Source organism: Plecotus auritus, assembly GCF_963455305.1.
Source record: "Plecotus auritus genome assembly, chromosome: 1".
In the NCBI taxonomy this organism is placed as follows: domain Eukaryota; kingdom Metazoa; phylum Chordata; class Mammalia; order Chiroptera; family Vespertilionidae; genus Plecotus; species Plecotus auritus.
This window is the reverse complement of record NC_137770.1, coordinates 168,299,629-168,322,726: the sequence shown is the minus strand read 5'-3', so window position 1 is coordinate 168,322,726 and position 23,098 is coordinate 168,299,629. Positions and strand designations below refer to the sequence as shown.

The 23,098-nt window shown below is 40.7% G+C and overlaps 1 protein-coding gene and 2 pseudogenes across 4 annotated transcripts in view; 1 reads left to right on the top strand and 2 right to left on the bottom strand.

Annotated features, from left to right (window-relative positions):
• ELOVL6 (ELOVL fatty acid elongase 6) overlaps positions 1-23,098 on the bottom strand; it is a 151,245-nt gene that overhangs the window by 11,450 nt on the left and 116,697 nt on the right. For both annotated transcript variants that reach the window (XM_080642445.1, XM_080642444.1), the window contains exon 4: positions 57-208. In XM_080642445.1, coding sequence (XP_080498571.1) covers positions 57-208 — 152 coding nt within the window. The remainder of the gene's footprint in view (positions 1-56; positions 209-23,098) is intronic.
• LOC308254104 (large ribosomal subunit protein uL6-like) lies at positions 13,229-13,803 on the bottom strand (annotated as a pseudogene). Its single transcript has one exon. The product of its transcript is annotated as a large ribosomal subunit protein uL6-like (transcript).
• LOC308255648 (geranylgeranyl pyrophosphate synthase-like) lies at positions 14,180-14,865 on the top strand (annotated as a pseudogene). The gene has a single exon. The product of its transcript is annotated as a geranylgeranyl pyrophosphate synthase-like (transcript).

Genomic DNA, 23,098 nt, shown 5'->3' with positions numbered 1-23,098 from the left:
GATAGGTAGCATAAAGGGAGCGAGGAGGAGAAAATGGAAGGAGAGAACACACTCACCCAGTTCAGGTGCTTTGCTTAGCACAAATGCATAAGCCCAGAATTTGCTGACAGGTCCATTGTAAAAACTCTGGTCACAAACTGACTGCTTCAGGCCTTTGGTCATCAAAATGTACACCATATAAGCACCAGTTCGAAGAGCACCGAATATACTTCATAAGTGAAAAGAGAAAAGAAACAACATTTAGGAAAATAATTTCACTTCTGACATTAACCATACCTGGAAGGCTGTTTGCCATTGGTCAAATAGGCATGCATGTACCATAATAATTTGCGTTTACTCAGAAGCGTCTTCTAATATTCTGTGAATAAGGGTAACAAAAACTCAGGGCTTCATTCTGAAGAGCATACATAAAACCACTTATTCTTCGTAAGTATTCCAAAAAGAGGTCATGGAAAAGGGGAATGGATCCAGGGCAGGATCTCATGAAAAGCTCTGGTGATGTCTATAGTTTAGCTTAAGGATCTTGGGGATGAGGTAGGGTTGGCTGAGAACTCTTGGAATTGTCTCAGTTCTGTCCTGTGGCCCCCTGGCTCTACTCCTGGAATATCTTTTTTTATTTCTTTCAGCCAGTTCTTCCTCTGCATTTGGACGGCCCAGGCCTCCTGAAGCAGCTTCTAAATCAGTCCTTGGTTCTGTCTTCCCACTGTCCCATCCATCTTTCTCATAGAAGCCAGAAGAAGTCTCCTTCAAGTCTTAGCTCTACTGCCATTTCCTCCAGGAAGCCCTCCAGGCTCCCTCCTCTAAGCTCCCCATAACCATGTACTAACACTGCTCAGACACTGTTCTTCAATGCCCGGTCATGTGTTTGCCTCCACAAAGACATGAGTGCTCAAAGACTGTTGAAAAAGTGAAAGTTTGTTGGGAAAAAAATGGACATAAGAAATTTTTATCAAGGAACTGCGAAAGAAACAACGGAGCTGAGATGTGTTGAGCTCAGTGATGTAACCCGAAGTGTGAAAGGACTTGGCAACTGGAACCAGTGGCCTCCATTATGAATGAACCCTGTAGGCATAGGTCTCAGTATGCAAACCACACACACGACTAAAGGGAAAGCTGGCTGCCCATCTGGGGACATGTGCCTGCCCACCCTTTTTCTGGCAGTATCCCTTTCTAGGTTCTAGAGGTCAGTTAGGAGAAAAACTAGGGACTAACTATTGAAATGAGTAGCAGCATCACCAAACTGGGAAATAGCTTTTGTTTTTCTTCAGTGGTACGATCTTTTAGTTAAAACATCTTAGAGTTGCTAGAGTCATTCCACTAGGCTACCCTGTCCATAAACATGCGCTCACCACTATAAATAAAGATCAACTCTGCACAGAACCAAGGCAATGGAGTTGATTCCCCAGGAACCATCTCTTAAGTGGGGAATTTGGTAAGCAGCTTCTCTAATGACATACAGTCTACATTAAATGGAGTTACTCTTTCCAACATTTAAAAGGATTCTGCATGGAATTACTGGTGTCACCTTTTACTTGTAGATCCTATTTAATCCTTCAAGTGGCTTCCCACTGCACTCAGAATGAAACCCCCAACTCCTTACCATGACCTACAAGGCTCAATTGCCCCTCTCCACAGACGTTCCACTCTTACCTCTTGTGATTCTTTTCCTGCTCACTGTGAGCCAAACATTCCAGCACTTTCAGACACAATCAGTTTTCTATCTCAGGATTTTGTATACATTTCCTCTTTTGGGAGAGCTTTTCTCCCATGTTTACCCTGCTGCTGTCTCTTTCTCACTTCCTTGTTTCAAAGAAATGCCCCCTCCTAATAGAATGACCTGAGTTTTTAATCAGTCAATTTACTGTCCTAATTATGAGTGGGGAGTTGGATTTCATTGGTCAAGTCAGGTAGGTAATGGAGATGTTTCTATCTTATCTGAATTCATTATATGTTTCATCTTTACCTTACCAGATAATAGCTAATTTTTAATATGAAGTCACTTGATTAAGGTCATTACCATATTGGACATTTGGAAGGTAATATGAAAATATGAATGTGGCATCTCCACTGAGCAAATGCAACTGACATGGTTGGTTGATTCCCCATTCAAGAACCAAGTCCTTTCCTCCTCCATATTAAAGGAATCCTGATTTAGTTCAGGTTCTCCCAAGGAAGCTGACCTCATCCTCTATTTGGGAGTAAATATTAATTGCCTAGGCAAGTTTTAGTAATCCAATTTCCCTTACCAGTAATTTGTAAGGTATGCATTGACCCACTTCTAGCCAATGCGATGTGGGAGAGCTGCTTAGGTCTTTTGGGAAAGCTTTCCTTACTCTTTACCATGTGTTACCTGTAAGTGCAGCAGCTATCTTGCAACCACGAGGGAGCTACCTTGAGAACAAAGCTAACTCAGAGGGGATGGCAAAGTAGTCCTTCCAGATGTGACTCTGCTGCTCAATTAATCATTCAGTGACCCTATCTCAAGACTTCTTGTTTTTGAGATAAAGCTTCCTTATTGTGTAAGCCATTTGGAGTTTTGCTTTCTACTACTTGCAGCCCAAAGCATCCCAGCAGACACATTGCACACGACTGGGTGTTCGGTAGACTTTTGAACACTAGTTAACATTTTGTGGCTACAAAACGCTCCTAGTCATAGATATTGCTGGTGAAGTACTTACTACATCAATTGTCTGCTTTTCATGGGCTGGTGGGAGATATGTCAATGACTTTTGTACACACCAAAAGCAAAGAAACACACAAATGACACACTTTGAATGTGTATCAATCTGCACATCAGCCCCAGATTTTTGGGAACCATCAGCACATTTTACAGGCATGTCTCTCCCCAATGACTGCAGCCCAACATCCCCAGTGAGCAAAGCCCTTCTTCTACTATATATTTCTGCTACCTGTGTGCTTCACCCATGATCAGAGTAGATCCAAGGAAAGAACCTTTGGAATAATTACTATCTTTTCACCTTCCCGGGTCACCAAAATCACTGTAGTTTAACCACACCCAATTTCTTAAGTATCAGCATAGTTTAACTTATTCTTTCAGTCATTAAAGTTTTATTGACACTGTCCTAGATGCTGGGGTGACAAGAATCAACAAGCTAATTCTGCTGCTGAAGGTAGTGGTGGCCCTGGGAGATGTCAGAGGAAGTGGCATTTGAGTTATGGACAAATAGTTCTTCAAGCGTGAGGGTTAGGGTGTGAGAAGGTCATTTCAGAGGATTTTAGACTTGAAAGTTTAGACACATGGTGACCCCCAGTGTTGCTGACAACAGAATATAACACATATCATTGTCCCGGATCTGGCCATAAGCCTCACTCCCTCGACTCTGAACAATAAGGCTGACTCAGAACAGAGGACAGTGCATTTCTCAGGGACACTGTCGGTGCCAGCCATCGGGCTTATGTGTCTGTGGGCAAAGCCGCTTTGTTGGGGTGTGACAATGCTACCGCAGGGAGCCATCGGGGAGCTGCGTGGCCAATGAGATGATTGTTAGTTGTGGGAAGCCAGTAGCTCTGCCCCTGGCACATCTCAGCCACTAGACACTGTGGAACCATGTGGCTTTTTATTAAAATTGCACTCAGGGCTCTTAGACTGTGATACTTGACCAAAATATACTTTAAGGGAGGTGACTTTTTTCTCCCTAAGTTGCATCATCTTGTGAGATTTTGTGATGCAAGAGGCAAATATGCAGTGTATGTTCTGCTACCCCCAGTCCTTATATACTCATGTCAGATACTCATGGCTAACGAGGCTTGACACTCTTCCTGGCTACGCCTGGACATAGCATCAAAGATTTCAACCACTCTAGGCCACTACCAATAGATTAGTGTTGCCAATTCCAATCACAGTGCTCTCACTTACTAGTCTCATGACTGGGCGCATTACTTAACCTCTCTTAGTCTTTCTTCATCTGAAGTGATAATTATATCTAACTTGCAAATTACTTCTATAAATTTTATAACAATATAGGTAAGGGAAAAAAGACAATATAGGCAGGTATTTAATTAGCATAGAGTCTCTGATATGTAAGTGCTGAATATTAGTTTGCATTAATTATTATTTAATTTCTATTTATTGTTATTATTGCTGTTTTACTTGATTTATCTTTCATTGTTAAAAATCACAAACCTCATCTCCACGTGTCAGGTAGGAGAGGTGAAAGCTAATTAAAAGCCCAGGAAACCGATACACAGAGAATTTGATTTGAATTGATGATTATCCATGTTATTAAGTATTTTATTGTTAGGTATTTTATTTCATGAGCCAACTTTTCACAAAATAAGTGTCAGCTACCAAGTTCACAATATGATATGAAATGAGCATTTTTCAATAGAATGTCTTGAAGGGGAGACTGTGGCTATAGAAAAGCATCAGGTGACATTTATCTTTTGATCCGATGATAAAGATTATTCCAAATCTAGGGCCTTAAAGAGGCTGAGAGACTGGGCCATTGTGTTTAACGGGGGTAGATGATTACCACATCACATGCCTATCCCAGCTGTAGGGTCACACCGCCAGCCTTTATTTGATTTTAGGGTTTTTTTTTTTGTGGGGGGGACGGGGGGAGAAGGAATATATCCTTTTTCTTGTCAGAGCCCAGATGATAACAGCTAATTAAATAGGAGAGGGCCCAGTAGAGAAAGAAGTGGCTGTGTCTGCTCCCCTTCAGCTATGTTAGGCACCTGCAGTAAGGAGATCTGGGGTAAACCACAGGCCTGGTTAGCTGACCTGCTGCTTCTCAAACGAATGTTCTGTTTATTCATCAATAACTATTTGCCATGGCGTGTATGTACCCAAGGAGGCACCAAGAATGCTCATTGGACTGTTAGCTGAGATCCTCAGAGGCGGGGAGGGACCCTTCTCATTTGTACTACGTACATTTCTGCATTGACCATTTTAAAGCAAGCATATATTAATTCGATTGACAATTTAAAATTGACATATTTTTAATAGGCAACCAGTTACAATGGCTACAACTGAGTTAACAATTGCAACGACACCTACAAGGCTTCACCACACTGGCACTGGGCCTGGTGAAAAGACACAGTCATTTCCTGAATCAGCACCTATGTCTTCAACATCCACAGTGTCAGAGACTGTAGTGCTCACTGGGCAGGGAGAGGGTCTCTACAGCAGATTGCAGGAGACAATAAACATGTAAAGAAACATGTAGGTCAGGTGTCCTCAAACTATGGCCCGTGGGCCCCATCCGGCCCGCCGAGGACATTTATCTGGCCCGCCGGGTGCCGCTGCCTGTCCTGCTTAGCAGCCGACTCGTCCTGGGCCCGCAGTGCGCATAGGAATTTGTTCATAGTTTTTTTTTTTAAACTATAGTCCGGCCCTCCAATGGTCTGAGGGACAGTGAACTGGCCCCCTGTTTAAAAAGTTTGAGGACCCCTGATAGGTGTTTGACATAAACAAAGTTCAAACTCTGACACAAACCATTTGTGGTGCTGACACAACACGGGGACTCTGTGTGGTTGGGAGTCACCTTTGGATAACTCGTGTGCTACGTAGGTAGATGTTGGGATGTCCAGAGTATAAGTTTGAAAAACAAGTTCTCATTTTCAGGTTGTATTTGTTTTTTTCTTTTACAGGGTTTTGGTTATTTTTCCCCTCTATAACTGCTGGGGGGTCTGTCTGAAAAAGTGTGAGAGACATGGCTAACTTTCTTTCAAACCCAGGCTCTCACTATGAGGTCGGACCATTTATCAACTTGAGAAAAGAAGTGACTCTGTATGCTAGATTTTCAATTTTAATGCCATTTGGAAGTCAAAGCAGAATATCTCAGTAATGACTATAAGAATTCCAGAATTCTGCCGTGGGAAGAGTCTTAGGTATAATACTTTCAATTACTTCAATACGAACATCAATAGTTGGTAACACTACATTTTTATTGTTTCCTTACTGGCCTTCAATGAAAATGCAAGGTATTTTGAAATTAAAATAAGGCTTCTGAAGGATTTTTTATTTGAAGTATCAACCATCCTCCAAGCCCACCACTCTGCTCACTCAATAACCAAAGGGGCAATTAATTATTTCCAGGACTGGACAATGAAATGTTTTATTATACTAATCCTATGTAATAAAAGCCTAATATGCAGGTGGCGCCAGGCCAGTCAAGGTGGGTGCCAGCGGGCAGAAGGAGGGGACGGCAATCGGGGGTGGGAGGGGTGGTAACCCACAGCGGTGCAGGGGCAATGGGGGGTGTGGCCGGCCACTCGCCTGTCGGTGCCATCCCCCAATCAGCCCGCTGGTCTCCTCCCACAGAGGGAGGCCACTGGCGGTGGTGGCGGGGCAATGGGGGGCGGGGCCGGCGTTGCCCCCTGGTGGTCAGTGAGCTCTCACAGGGATGTCCGCGGGGAGTGGGCCTAAGCTGTCAGTCAGACATCCCCTGAGGGCTCCCAGGTTGCAAGAGGGCGCAGGCCAGGCCCGAGCGCACAAATTTTTGTGCACTGGGTCTCTAGTCTATATAATAAAAGCCTAAGCAACTGGTAAGGAGGAATGACCAGAATGACCAGTCGCTATGAAGTGCACTGACTACCAGGGGGCAGATGCTCAATAAAGGAGCTGGCCCCTGATGGTCAGTGCTCCCCACAGGGGGAGTGTCACTCAGCCAGAAGTCGGGCTCATGGCTGGTGAGCGCAGTGGCAGTGGCGGGAGCCTCTCCCACCTCTGGGGCAGCGCTAAGGAGCAGTGAGCAGTAAGGAGCGAGGGCTCCTGGACTGTGAGAGGGTGCAGGGTGGGCTGATGGACACCCCCTTCCCCCAGTGCATGAATTTCGTGCACTGAGCCTCTAGTATCCTATAATCAGAAAAAGAATAAAAAAAGGTGTGAGATTTTTTTTCAGTTGTCAAAACATGGCAACAGCTGATCCAATAGTAGCAACTCTTTATAAACATAGGAGAGATCACTGATTTTCCTGATAACAAAACACGCTGACATTTGTCTTAGACTGACATTTCCCAGAGTAGGAAGAATAGTAATGATCCCAGATCAGGTTAAACAAATTAACAACAACCAAAAAACTCACTGGGATGCCTCTAGACTGGGGCGGTGAGGCAGGATTATAGTGTTTGCGATACTGAGCAATCGCATCTCCATGTCAGGATCACGTCTCTGTAAACAGAGTGTGACCCAACTTTTGAAACCTTTACACGCCTGATGACAGGTATCCTCAACAGGCAATGTCTACTTTAGTCTGGTTTGTATTTAGCCTTTGCTAAAAACACATCTTTTAATAATAGTGCGGATTTTTTTTTTTGTCCTTATATCAGCAGTTAAATGGGGCTATACATTGTAGTCTCTTGATAATTTACTTCTTCTGTGCCTCCACTAACAATTCAGAGAGCACAATTTCACTCTTTACTAAATGATCATTTCTAGGTTTGATTCACTTATATTGACTGGAATCTTTAAGTGGATATCTCCACTTAAAAGTTTAAATGTCTCCCAAACACCTTGTGGTTCAAGACACATGAGGCTAAAAATGGCATATTATATATATCAAAATTTAAAATACATACATCCTTTGACCTTCCCTTGCTAGAAATATAACATACCCTTTGGATATACTTGCAAAAATATAGCAAATTGTATGTTTTGTAACATCTAAAAGATGGTTAGCACGTAATATAAAAGTCCATTGACAGCCCTGGACGGGCAGCTGAGTTGTTTAGAGCATCATCCCACACCAAGGTCACGGGTTTGATCTCCCGGCAGGGCACACACAAGAATCAGCCAATGAACACATAAATACATGGAACAGCACATCCATGTTTCTCTCTTCCATCCCCTTCTCTCATAAATCAATCAATAAATTTTTTAAAAGAAAAAAAAAAAAGAAAAAGCCCACTGACATGAGAATGGTTATATAAATTACAATAAACACAGTATAGTTAGGTATAAAACGTGCTGCTTTAGGTGCTGACATAGGAGAGCTCTGAGATACATGATGATGAAAAATCTAAGGCGCAGGACCATTCTGTATGGTATGATCCAATCTGCGTACATTTTAAAAAGGTGATGTATGCCCTGTCTGGTGTGGCTCAGTGGATAGAGCGTCGGCCTGCGGACTGAAGGGTCCGAGGTTCGATTCCGGTCAAGGGCATGTACCTTGGTTGCGGGCACATCCCCAGTAGGAGGTGTACAGGAGGCAGCTGATTGATGTTTCTCTCCCATCGATGTTTCTAACTCTCTATCCCTCTCACTTCCTCTCTGTAAAAAAATCAATAAAATATATTTAAAAAAATAAATAAATAAATAAAAAGGTGATGTATATATGTACTGATAGTTGTATTGCTTTTTTTTTCAGAAGCCATTGGAAACCTAATTTTAAATGATCATTTCTAATATTTATAATCAGGTAATCCTTAGGAATTTTTTTTAATAATAAAAGAATGACATATTAAAGGCCTGAATGCTATGTAGATAGTAAGTAACTCTTTTACTTGTAAGAGATCAGAAATGTTAGATGAATGAAGCTTTAGTCTACAGGGGAATTGAGAGTCAACAACAACTATGAAAAAGAACAGAAAGAAAAACTGAGATATATGGAAAGATAGCAACGGACTGAGTAAGAAAGCTGAACCTAAATTAGAATGAGCAAAGGAGGGTAGTTAAGGCCTCTTTGAAGAAATATCACTTAAGCCCCAAGGTATGGAGTAGCTTCCACCATATTTCGTGCGATGGAATCTGTTACATACTAGCACATATACAGGCAGGCCTGGGAGGCATGGCTGGTTACGTTCCAAACCACCACAATAAAGGGAGTTTCACAATAAAGGGAGTTGTAATCATTTTGCCGGTGGAGGGTCTCGTCCTCAATTTGTAAAAAACCGCAACATCTGTGAAGCTCAGTAAAACGAACCACAATAAAATGAGGTATCCCTGTAATGAGATTCATGAACTTCTAATCAATGCTACATGTTGCAGTGTGGAGTATGTCAGAGCTGAAGGCTTCGTGGAAGAAGCTGTAAGTGAGGAAAGTCTTGCAGCACAGAGAAGCAATCTTACGAAGCAGATGATGTGGTTCTCCCACAGATACATGGAAGGTGGAGACACAGCGACTACTCTCTCCACTGACCACAAATCCTCTTGGTAAGTCAGAAAACCAATCTGAAACAGATGTTCTTATTGAATGTTTGGTAAGCTGGGTTGCTTTCAATTCACTTTCTGATGCATCTGTCTATTCCCTTAACTTGTAAAGCTAGGCATAAAAAAATAAAAAATAGCCTTAAGAGTCTGAATGTTGCTTACATATGATTGCTAGTGCAGTCCTTGCATCTGGAGGGTGCAATGTGGATATAACTCACTTGTTTCAGGCATGTGACACCTAGCTATAGAACTTAGCACATTTTAGTTTTAATTTGAAATTTTGATTAAGATTGCAAGCTGTTGCATAAAACAGACAAGATTTTCTTTTACTTCAGCTACTATATTATGTTTTAATCGGAGCTATTATTGGCATGACTAGTAGCTTCAGCCCCAGCAGGGCCAAGCGTGGAGGGCAGCCACTGCTTACTTCACCCTGACTCTTAGGCCACCAATGCCAGCTTCAGTTCTGGCTGACAAGTACTTGACTCTGTGCAGGTACTGTGCTAGATGCTGGCATGATATTCCAGTAGAGGAAAGTTACTGAACTCTGACATTATAAAATTTTAGTCTCATAATAATTCATGGGGCACCATTATCCTAGTTGTGCAGACAAACAGGCTGGGAGGGCGGGCAGGAGGCTGGTTCTGGGTCACAGTTACTAAGAACCTTCTGACTCCAGCTCCAGTGCTTTGCCTTTCACACAGCGCTGATCCTGAACTCCCCACCAGACTTTCATTTAGGATAGTCATTCTCAACCTGATGGGATATTACAATCACCTAGGACCCATCTCACAGCAATGAACCGAGAACCTCAGACATGGAAGAAACCTATGGGTTCTAGCTATGGATTAGGAACACCCTGGAGACTTCACCCTCCAAGATGCTTTCCGGCTGCCCTATTCCCCCAACCCCTCCAACTCCATGAACCTTCGGATGAAGTTGCTGAGGTAACTGGTGAAGAACACTGCCTACCTATGCATCATCGCTGTCCTTGATGAGAATCCTTGTCCCTGAATTTTAAGCCTCGGGGTTCTGCTAAATGTTACAAAATTAATGTCTTCTGGTAGGTGTGCTTTCTTCCTGGGCCTTCTTTATTCAACCAGGGATGGGATGCCACCTCATGCATCTTGGGGAAGTGGAGACTTGCCCATGACTAAGGCAAATTGGCTTTCAACTACCATGGAAAGAACAGTGTGCTGGTTTCTGGCTTCTACAACAAGAACAAAGAGATCAGGTACTATCACAGCGTCTCCAACGGAGTGCAGCAGAAAATCAAAACAGGACGCTGCAGGAACTGAAAAGAACCTAAAAATAAATGTGGGCAGTAGTGAAGATTAACATTAAAGCCACAAAACTCACCGGGATCATCAAAGTGATTAGTCATCTTGTTTCTAAAGAAAACGCTGTTCCTCTGGGAAAGCTCTTAATCTCTTTTGGAATATTACCAGATTATTAGGACAGTGACAATTCCAGTGCCAAAACTAAGAGCACAGCCCCATTAACTCCACTTACAGTCTTAACTATGTTTCACAGACGCATGAGGGGATCCCCCTTCGTCCCCCCTCCCCCCACTGAGGAATGATTTATGACAATTTCATTGGGAGAGTATGTGAATCATAATTATGATGTATAACATTATGTGTCTGAATAGTCTCTCCCCTACTCCAACCAACCAACCAACCAAATAAACAAACAAAAAAGATAAAAGATAAAAGAGAGAGGGAGAGAGAAAGTAAGGAAGAAAAGGGAAATGACATCATGACCATCCATTTTCCACATCCTTAGAACTAGGACTAGGAATGCCTTTTAGTATTCCAGCCCTAAACTTCTGTGAGCTCATGTTATAGCTCTAAGAAAGGGAGGAAACCTAAACCATAAACGTCTGCTCATTATCTGCCCAATTCCTTCCTTTGAGCTTATCTAAAAATCCATTAGATTAATTTTTACAACATGGTTGTTTTTCTGAAAATTTCATAGTTGTGAATTATTATAATCATAAGGCATATCAGAGACAGTAAATCTGAACAATTCATTTCACAAATAGTAAGTATATATGCCTACTAGGTGATAGCCCTGGTGTCATATCTCACTCCTATAGAAAAGAGTTTACTTTTTAAAGAAACCAATCAAATATCACCACTCTAAGGAGATAGTAGAAAAAGCAAAGATATTCCTTTCTAAATTACATCTTTTGTTAATATTTTTAAAGAGATATATACAGACCTCCAGGAAAGTTTCTGGGGGATTTTCCAGAGGATTACAGAGCCTGAGATATCTGGTAATCTCTTTGGCAGGTGAACTTGATTACGTGGTAGGGGAGTCAGCCTCCCCATCTCCCAAGTCCTTTGGCATCTGAAGTACAGTAGTTCTCAAACGAGATCAATTCACCACCACCATCATGAAATTAGTGGGATAGGTAGAGGCAGATAGATAATGACTGAAGCCCTGTGATGACAGCTATCGACTTGCTAGAGAGTGCCTTTTGGCAGCTGACCAGCAATCATCTCAGAATATTGAGTCTGCAGGCTAAACAGTGGCAGGTGTAAAAATTCTCCGTACTGTTATTCCTAGAAATCATTGGAAATTTATCTCCCAGGTGAATATTAAACTCTTCTGCTGTGAAGTGTTTATAGATAGTGCCCAGATGGGTCACCCTTCAAATGTGTCACACTGGCAGCAGATGGCAGTGACTGGGTTGCAGAGAAACCAACACACGCAATCTCTGAACTTGTGGCCAATTTGAATTCTCCTGTTTTAAAATCACCCAGGATGCTGGCTTGGCTTCTCTGACAATTTGTTAATACCCAAATGGTCTGTTCTGGGACCCTCCATTTCAAGAATTTCCTTTTGCTCAAAGGAAGCCTGAGAATCTTCATTCTCCAGCACCTTGAGGCCCAAATCAAATTTTCCCATAATTCTGTATGATGAGGCAACAAGAACTCGTTGCCCCGATTTAATCGCAAAATGATTCTGAAAAAAAAAAATTATAGCATAGATAAGCACATTTTTATATATTTGTGCATACCAGGCCTAATTTGAAAAAGAAAAATCCACTCTTTTCTTTAATTCTTCCATAGATCTTGGCTTGTTTCCTGTCTGTTTCCAATTTTTCCATGAATTCAGATATTTGAATAGAGAATTCAAACAGGACAACTTTGATATTGACTAGCAGCAAAGAGTAGAGATGACTGCCTTTAATTACTCTACCTATAAAAAATTTATATTATATAAAAGCCTAATAGGCAAATTGTTCCCTCGGGAGTTCGACAGGGAGACCAGGAGTTCGATCGCTCGCTATGACGTGTGCTGACCACCAGGGGGCAGCGTGGAATGAAGAAAGGCCCTGGCCAGCAGCCAGAAGGCCCTGATCACCAGCCAGGCCTGGGGACCCTACCCGTGCCCGGATTTCGTGCACCAGGCCTATAGTTTTATATATAAAATTTCATGTACCTTGACCCAAGCACAAGACAAGCACATCTCTCCTTAATATTATACATGTAAGACTTAATAAAACATTAATATTTTTAAAAATATATAATACCCATTGAAATACTATATGTGAAAATATTCCTAATATCTAAGGCATCCTCTAGAAGTTTAAGGTATTATTAGAGAGGCAGCCTGGTGCTAGGCAAGGAAAATCTGGCTGCTAGATTCCTAATCTCATCTCCTCTTATCAGGTGCTTTAGGGCACGTCTCATAACTTCTCACTTGTTTTATAAAATGAAGACGGCATTGTCTGATATTCTGCCTGCTTCATAGGTTGTCATGAGGATCACATAAGCTGATGGATGTTAAAATTATTCACTCAACAACATTATTGTTGATACCAGGACGACCTCTCTTTCATCAAAAAATCTTTTCCTGACTACATCACTTTCATTTATAATTTCTCTAATTTATTTCAAAGCAAACACACTCATAGTATCTGGGTTCTGTGAATTTTAAGAGCTAGATACATGCTTAAACTCTCCTACCTGTTCTGCTTTTTCTCTTTTCTCCCCCCACCCTCCCCAGAAGTCAATACATGGCTTTTATTGCATCTTTAAAATATCATAAACAGAGCTAAGGAATCATCCAGCATCTTGCTCTTTCTATAGCTGGGTAACTTGGATCTTATTCACCAGCCTGCTGAATTGTTCCTTTTTCAGAAACATAGATACCATCCAAATTTTTTCTGATATCCTTGTTTTTCACTGTTGTGGCTTTTGATGAATCAAAGCAGCTGTATTTGATACAAGTTTCCCTTAAGAATTAACTCATCTTTCTGTGCTTGAGATGCTACCAAACAACAGAACAAGAAAAACCTAACCTCATCTGAACCCTGTGGATGTATTTTTTGCCCAAGAAATTTCTGATTTCAACAAGAGAACCATTCTCCTGAATAACGACATCGAGGGGGAAGTGAGCATGCACAGACCTCATCTTATAACAGAAGTCCAGTGGAACACCCTGGATTCTACCCTGTGCATGACTGCAGACAGTGTGAACAGTAGCCAGTTTCTTTCTATTTCCAATCCATTATCAATCTGGAGCCTCTTTTTTTTTCCAAGGAGACTGAGTTCTACATTGATGTAATTGAAGTCCCTCTGTAGGGTGCCTCTGGGGCCTTTCCAATAACTGTGGCCCTTCAGAGTGATGTCCACGTTTTCTGTGATGTGGACAGTCCGATTGCTGAGAATGGTCCTCATTCTTGCAGTAGATGTAGCTTAGAGTGCTGTTCTGCTTATTTTTTTGTGCTTTTCTTTTTTTTCTCACAAAAAAATTTTAAAGGTTAATCTGTTAGATTTTAATATTCTGGTAACTTTCAAGAAAAGACATCTGTACATACATTTGTCTCTTAGTAAGAAATAGTATCCGGCTACTAACAGATTAACAATTGAAAACAATAATGTTGAGTGTGACCTGGATGGCACATTTCTGGAGGCTGAGGAGGGCGAGGAGTTCTGTAATACAGGAGGGGAGGGATTCATGTAGGCGTCAGGAGGAGCTATAAAGTAGGAAGTCCAGGACTAGTGGTGCAGAACTGTGATCTCATTGTTGAACCAGCTTTGAAATTCAACAACAATGGAGAAGACTCAAGAAACAGTCCAAAGAATTCTTCTAGAACCCCACAAGTACTTGCTATAATTACCAAGTAAACAAATGAGAACCAAACTTTCACAGGCATTTAATCATTGGCTGAAAGTTCCAAAAGACAAGCTTCAGATTATCATTGAAGTGAGGGAAATGTAGCATAATGCCAGTTTATTCACTGAAGATACTGAAGACAACTCAAAATTCCCATGTGTCACAAGCATCGATGGGATTCCATTTGTCACCAATTCTGCTAATTACATATATTTTCTTGGCCTAGAGAAAGTCTAATCTCTTGATCACCCAGATGCAGTAAAGCTTTTTACACACCCTTGTCCAACAGGGACAAAGCTAGATATTTATTGGGAGGTTAGCTACACTTGTCCCCCTGAAGAAAAATATAAAGCTATGGTGCAGCAAAATACAGGTGGACTGTTTGAATTAGCAGTAGGTCTCATGCAGTTGTTCTCTGATTACAAAGAAGATTTAAGGCACTACTTGATAAACTTGGGCTCTTTTTCCAAATAAGAAATGCTTATGCTAATATACACTCAAAAGAATATAGAGAAGACAAAAGCTTTTATGAAAATCTAACAGAGGGAAAGTTCTTATTCCCTGCTATTCATGCTATTTGGTTGAAGCCTGTAAGCAGCCAGGTGCAGAATATCTTGTGCTAGAAAATTGAAAACATAGATAAAAAATACTATGGGGAAAAAAAGAAGATGGAGGACAGAAGGACAGCATACGTCGTAGCAATATCGTTACTGATACAGCTCCCAGGGCAATGGAAACTAAGGCGAAAATAAACAAATGGGACTACAGCAAGTAAAAAGCTTCTGCACAGCAAAAGAAACCATTAACAAAACAACAAGAAAGCCCACTGCATGGGAGAACATATTTGCCAATGTTATATTCGATAAGGGTTTAATCTCCAACATTTATAGGGAACTCATACAACTTAACAAAAGGAAGATAAACAATCCAATCAAAAAGTGTATATATACACTGAGTGGCTAGATTATTATGATCTCTGAATGCACAATAATCTGGCCACTCAGTGTATATATACATATATATATTAGAAGTCCGGTGCATGAATTCATGCATGGGTGGGGTCCGACCAGCCTGGCCAGGGGGAGGGGACATGGGCGGTTGGCCGGCCTGCCTGCTGGTTGAACTCCTGGTTGAGGGGACAATTTGCATATTAGCCTTTTATTATATAGGATATACATTGAGTGGCCAGATTATTATGCATTCAAAGATCATAATAATCTGGCCACTCAGTGTGTGTGTGTGTGTGTGTGTGTGTGTGTGTGTGTGTGTGTGTGTATATATTAATTAAAGTTTATATATATGATAAGCTGTATCAAATTTTCTTTGGGACATAAGGCTGGAAGTGGGTTAAGCCTGTGAATTACCTTGGGCCCTTGAGCATTTTATGAATATTAGGAACTCAGTGGGTATTTGTGTACGATTATAGTTATGATTATGACTAGGATTGGGCAATAAAAACAAAATGTATTGAACTTTCTGAAGTTCAATGCTATTGAACTTTCCAAATGCAAAGCCGAACCCTCCCGGACTCTAAATTTCCTCAGGGGAGAAGGTCTTCTTACTTCATCATCAAATGTGAGTGTGTGTTGAGTATTCCCTCCACCTCTGCCCCTCACTTCCCAGCCATCCCAACAATGAGGAAGAGGCCTTTGAGTTTTAAGGCTTTTCTCCCTTCTGGAGGAAAATCCAATTTCCATCTAATGATTGAGAGGAGAAATGAAAAGATACTGCCTAGAACACAAGTGGACGTTAGTTGGCTTGTGTTTGTCCTTTCTGAGCTCACTTTTTGGCCTTCTCCCTTGATCTTACTCCTTTCCCTTCCCTTACTCACATCCCTTCAAAACTCTGGGTTTCTAAATACAGATTCTTCTGCTTCTCCATCTCTTCAAAAAATGCCCATATTTCTCAATTAGATGTTAGAAGACAAATGTGATTGGAGGAGGGAATGACTGAAACTCCCTTACTCTTTCTAGAGTGTTAGGTAAATTTTCAATGGATAGAATTGTAGATAATCCAGGTCTTTAAAGAGTTCTGGACAGGAGAGGGCCAGGAGTTTGCAATTAATCATTCATTCAACCAATTATTTCCTGAGCATTATGTATGTGCCAGGCGTTATTTTGGCTAAAGGAGAGGCCTAAAACTTTAGGACCTGGAGAAGTTTAGAGAGAATGTGGATGCAGCATTAGGTACTGGGTCTGCACCAGGAAAAATAAACTCAACAGATCTCACATTTCTTACAGCTTACGTTTTAAAGCAGGAAAAGAAGTAGTATGTTAGGAAATGTGTACTATACCAGATGATAGGGAATGGGAATGGAGATTGTTATTTTAGATACAGCATATCAATAATACGGTGACATCTAAGCAAAGACATGAAGAAAGTGATGGAGTGAGAGGATGACCTACATCCCTTGACCCTGTACTTCACTGGATCCTTAGGTCAAGTTGTGCCCTATTCTTTTATCTCCTGGAGCTGGAATTGCAAGTGAGCCACTAAGTCCCTTATGTCATCAAAAGGATTATGGTCATGGGTTCTGTCCCAGTGGGCTGGAGTAAAATCAGAGAAATAGGCCTAAGGCCAAATCTCACATTGTTCCATCTTTATTACTCGGGGAGCAAATTTACTTAAAACAAGAGAGTACTGGAAGGGTCTTAGGTATCTCCCAGTCCAAACTCTTATTACCTTGGGCAATCACCTTAGTAACATAAAAAAGGTGGGTTTCCTAGTTGACTAGTGGCCCAGTGCACCAATTCATGCACTGGTGGCATCCCTCGGCCTGCTGGTTTTGGCCCAATCCCCAAAGACCAGGCCAAGGGACCCCACCAGAGCATGAATCCATGCAAAAGGCCTCTAGTGTGCATATAATCTCTTCTCGCTCTTCCCTCTTCTCCCTTCCCTCTGAGATTCATCAGTTTGTTCCATGTTTCCATGCTTGTGTGTTGAGCATCTGCCCCCTGGTCACTGCGCGTCATAGCTACCAGTCAAATGGTCAGACTGTTGCTTAGGCTTTTATATACTAGTATATAGATAACTTTTAAAATATTGGAACCGAAAAGAAATCAAAAAGCCCAAATATAGGTGGCATGTGCCTTTGATAAAAGTGCTAAAATGAGTTCCTGAAATAAAGCAAAGTTTCCAACAATAAAGAGATAATAGAATGCAAGCCAACTTGATCAAAACTATTACAGCCATAGTGGTTTTGAATGGAACTATTGCAGCCCGAAGATGGTAACATAGAACAAGCCAAACAGAAAACTCAGCATCAGTATCACACAGTCACAGGCAGCAGCAACACCAGAAAGAGATGAAGAAATTGCCTGATAATGACTCAGCACTTGACATTATAAACTGAATCCATTTATAAGTAAAGATGAAGAATTAGTGATGAGTGCGAGAGGACATTAGTACAAATGTCTGAGACCAGAATGCAATGAAGCATGAGAAGATGAGGATGAAATCAGAATGCATCTCTGTAACTTATTGTGACTATTTATAACTATCTACATGAATAAAAGAGAAATATGCAAATTGACTGTACCTACACGATGCCCACCAGCCAATCAGGAGTGGCTATGCAAATTAACCCAACAAAGATGTCAGGTTAATTTGCATACACAGGCACAGAGTGAAGACTGAAGACTAAAGAGGCTTGGCTTCCCTGCTGCAGCCAGAGCAGAGAAGCCTCAAGGGTTGGCTTCTCCGCTGCGGCCGGAGCGAAGGCCTGGGTCCCGGGTGCCAGAGGAAAACTGGTGCCGGCAGCCAGGGGAAGGAAGGCCTTTTGCACAAATCTTTGTGCAACGGGCCTCTAGTATATGTATGATAAGCTATATCAAATTTTCATTATATAATGATCTCAATCTCTAGCCACAAACCCTTTAAGCAGCTCCATAGAAATCTCAAATTAAGCACCCCCTCCAGGTATTGTTACATATAAATATCAAGAGCTAGTAAACATTTGAACATTGTGACAATAATCCGGTATCCAACATGAGCAAAATCAGAGAGCATAGCTATCCCTTTGGAAAATTCTGATTTTTATCAGATTGCTTATATCTGGGCTTGTTCATTTTTTTTTTTTTAAATTCTCTGAGACTTTATCCATCCAGACAGCTGGTTTATTTCAAAAGGAGAAAGTAAGCCACCCACCAAAATGACTATAACTGGGAAAACTGACAATAGCAAGTGTTGGTAAGGATGGGGAGCAACTAGAACTTTCACTTGCTGTTGGTAGGAGCGTCAATTGGTACAAACCCTTTGGAAAGCTATTTGGCAGACTGAGCAAATTCTCTCCTAAGTGTATACCCAAAAGAAATGCCAACATAATGTGCACTAAAAGACAGGTATAAAAATGTTCACCTCAGCATTATTTATATCCCCAAATTACAAACAACCCAAATGTCTACCTAGAATACAGTGAAATAAAAAGTATAAATGAAATACTATACAGTAATGAGAAAAAGGAACAATGGCTATATGCAAAAACATGGATGGTTCTCACAAATATAATGCTGGATGAAAGAAACCATACACAACACCATATATTGTATGATTCTGTTCATATGAAGTTCAAATCCAGGCAAAATTAATTTGATGAGACAAGTCAGAGCAGTGGTTACTTTGGGGGAGATAGGAAATGGGAAGGGGCTCAGAGAGAAGCTGCGAGGTGTTGGTGATGTTCTATAATCTTGATCTGGGTGGGGACCACATGACTGAGTTCACTTCATTTAAAAAATCATTCACCTCTCCTTTTAGGATTTGCGAATTTTTCTGTATATGATATACTGCAAATAAAAAGTTGATAACAAAATTCTATGCCCACTAGGTGCCAAGTGATTTTTAGATGCAAGGGATCAAAAAAAGAGGAAAACACAAGGAACTTATTGTCATGGAGCCAATATTCCAGTGGAGGGAGGGGACAATACATAAAAAATAGCTTAAAAATTTCAGATTGTGTTCAGTGCCAGATAATAAAACTGGGAGAGATGACAATGACTAGAGATTTGGGACAGGAAGATCTGCTGAGGTCAGAAAAGGCTTCTGAGAGGAGGTGACACATGAGCTGATGAGAAAGAGCCAGTCCAGACAAGACCTGGAGAAGAACCTAGACAACAGCACGGCAGGAATGAGCTGGGCATGCGTGAGGTCCAAGTTAAGGGAGGCTGGTAGTGACAGGGGCTGAAATGAAATGCAGTTCAACAGAGGGCACGAACTACATCTTGTAGGGCCTTGAAGAGTTTATATGCTATAGTGATAATAATATTACTAATTAATAATAAATCACAAAATAGATTTTATTTTCACTACACTGCATAGGTGCTTGTGAAATTTAAGCAGGGGAGTGACACAATGTGATTTATGTTTTAAATAAAAATTTAGACTGTGGAGAATGGGCTGTAATATATATAATAAGACACAGTATAACAATTAATAATATTAATAGTTAATAAGTGTATAATTATTATAATATTACATAATGATAAGAATTTACCATTATATTGTATAAGAAATATACCAGGGAGAATATTTAGAAGGATATTATATCTCTCATTGCCAAATGAGATGATGGTGGCTGGAACATGGTAACAGAGGATATGAACAGAAAAAAGTAGAGAAATTTGGTTTGCATTTGGGCAGTACAGTTGCTTAGACACCCTGGCAGAGTTCTATATTGATATATTAGAGATGAGATGCCTATCAAACATTCAAGTGAAGATGAAGTAGCTTTTAGACAAAGGGACATTTGGAATTTAGGGAAGAGATCAGGACTGGGAACTTCAATGTGGGAGTTATATGATATTTAAACATGGCTTAATGAGATGAAATCTTTTAGGGTGAGAATGTAAATAGAAGAGAGAAGGAACCACACAACTGAGCCCTAAGACACTTCAACTTTTGTAGGTCGGATACGGGGAGGTGGAATAGGGCATTGCTGAGAAGCTGTGAGGAGATGTCATAGGTCCATAAGAGGTAAAGAGGATGCTGATGGTGGGTCATCAAGAACCTTCCCACAAAGGACCTCCAGAGCCAACCTAAGTAGATGAGGGTTAAGTCAAAGATTACTCCCTGTACTGAGCCTTTGAATAGGAGGTACATAGGCCATCCTGACTGGGGAGTGTGATGAGCTTTATGAAAAAACATGTACAGGGGGGAAGGGGTTAGGGGAGACCAGGGGAATGCATTGTCAATGGGGGAAAAAGGGAGACATATGTACTACTATTTGTAATACTTTAAACAATAAAATAACATTAAAACAAAACAAAAACCACAATTTAATAAACGCTTATATACTTTGGAAAAATTAGGAAATAGGATAAATCTGTCACGATCCTATCAACATAATACAACCATTATAATTTTATTACCTTTCAGTGTTTCTCATTTTCTGTTCATAGCTGAGCTTAGAGTACCTAGGTAGTATAGCCCACTTAGGTACATTTCTTACTTCCGTTAGCAATTTGTCCATGTTCCTACATAGTCTTCATGAATCCCTTATTTAATATCTGCAAAATGTCTCCTTGAATGCTTGCACTCTAATTTATCACTCCTTTCTTTTTACGCTTCTCTCCAGATTGCTTTTAATTTTTTAAGTGTAAATAATGTTGCCATATACATCATTATACATGAAGTCTTTCCTTGTTTGGGGTTATTTCTTGGAATAGATTCACAGTGGTGGGATCACTGAGTTGAAGGACTGGCTAAGAACATTTTTTTGTGTGCAACTGTTTCAGATCATGTTGAGTTGAAAGATCAGGACATCCAAGTAAGAAAATGCAGACTGATATAAAAGACTCAAGAAATTTGGCAAATGTGGGTGTGAGTTGTGGGATGTAAGGTGGGAGAAGCCAGAATTGCAGAAACTTTCCTAGCATAGGAAGTCATAGCAGAGGTATGGAATGCTGCTTTCCTGTCCAAGCTCTGTGGAGATAGCATTAGGCCACCAGGAAGCCTACTGACCAAGAAACCAATTGAGATACAATGCCCTTGAGTGAAAGGTTACCTGAACATTGATGTTATCTCGGGTGAAAGCACCCACATAATAGTCCAGGTGCAGGAGAAAATGGCTGGAGAAAGGTCAGAGGCACAATAAGAAATGCATGAGTAAGGATCAAGTATGCCATAGTTGGCCTGGGTCACAGTCTGATACCTCTGCAGGGCGGCTCACCATGCAACTGGACTTCTCAGCTACTGAATATCTCCTGAGAGTCTTTAATTGTTCAATAGGGATTGTCAGTGCAGGGAGGGGTGGAGTCCCTGCACTTGGTGGGGAGGGTGGCATACAAACCCCCTGAAATTATAGAAATTTTAAAACCAGTAAACCATGGAGGATGGTAAAAATGAAGATTTCCTGGCTTCACCACCAGAGGTTCTAATTGAATAGCATTGGAGAAAAACCCAGAAATGGAATTTTTAATAGAGATGTTTCCGTGAACATGGTCCACAGGTTACAGTTGGAGAAACTCAGCCAAGTTTCTCCTCCCTCAAGGCTCAGAAGATCATCTTCCCCTCTTATGTAAGCCACTCACAAAGACTCTCTGGCTTTGGCACCTTTCATTTTGACCTTCCCACTTGTGTAAGAAGCACGGCTTTGAGCAGAGCATGGGATAAACCCCATCCTGTCGCCTATAAGCTGTGTATCCACGGATAAATGTCTTAATTACTATAAGCATCAGTTCCTTCATCTGCAAAATAGGAGCATAGCTGCATTTTATATGGATTTGTATCAGGACATTTTAAAATATCCATATATAATATTCATAAGGAATATACTAGTAAATCCCAACATCTAAAACATACTCAAGAATCACATAATTTCAAAAGTGGTGACCCAACTGATATAATACTGTCACATGGGAGTGTCACATTAGTGAGGGACAGAAATACCCACATTGCTGGGCACTATTTTCAGAACCAGTCTGTTGTTTAGGTGCCTCAGAAGTCCTAAGGGTGATACTGGGTTGTCACTCTAACAGTCACTGTTGGTAAATTATAACCATGCCATCCGGTGTTTATTAAGTAAGAATGCTACTGGTGGAACAGAGAAACATGTCAGAAACCAAGAACTTTCAAATGAAGGAACAAAAGTTAGACACAATCCAAAGTTACTATTAGATATGTATTTATGTGTTATGTTTAAAATTATTCCTGAGAAAATGATTTTGAATTATGAAAGTACTGAAATATTTTGAAATATTCAAGGACCTCCATATAATAGTATTTTCTTCACAAGTCTGTTGTGAGAATGCCATAACATCTAAACTGGTTATTAGAATTGGAGAATTAGAGCAAAACCTGTAATTTCTTCTCTATTTTTAACAGAAGGGAACTGTTTACTTTAAATTAAGAGTAACTTAAAAAACTTTTTGGAAGATAAAGTTTTCAGAACAATAAAAATTTTATATTCAATATTGAGCTACCTCCTGTTTCCCTCCCCCATAAAGACTTCCATTAATTACCGAACGGTCCCAAGGAAGCCCAGTTAAAATCCTCAGCTCTTTAAGAGTACGTAGATAATGCCTGATTTTCTCTCTCCTTTATTTTTTGGTGTGTGTGTTTTTTTTAACCACATTATTCTCTTCTTTGCCCTCTATTAGTCAAAGAAAATGGACCACTTCTAAGACAACTGCTCCCTGAGATATATGAGAAATATTTTTTTTATAAAATTCAGTCACTCTTTTTGCACCTTGGCTCCCATTTCTTTCCTACTACAAGACCAGGGTTATCTGAACAGCCTGAAATTTGGCAGTCCTAAGGGTAATTATTCTCACTTTGGACTTGATCCAATGGAGGAAACAATAAAAGACTTCTGGAAGGTTTGCAAGCTCAGCTGCCTCTGACACTCTTCTTCATTCTACAGAA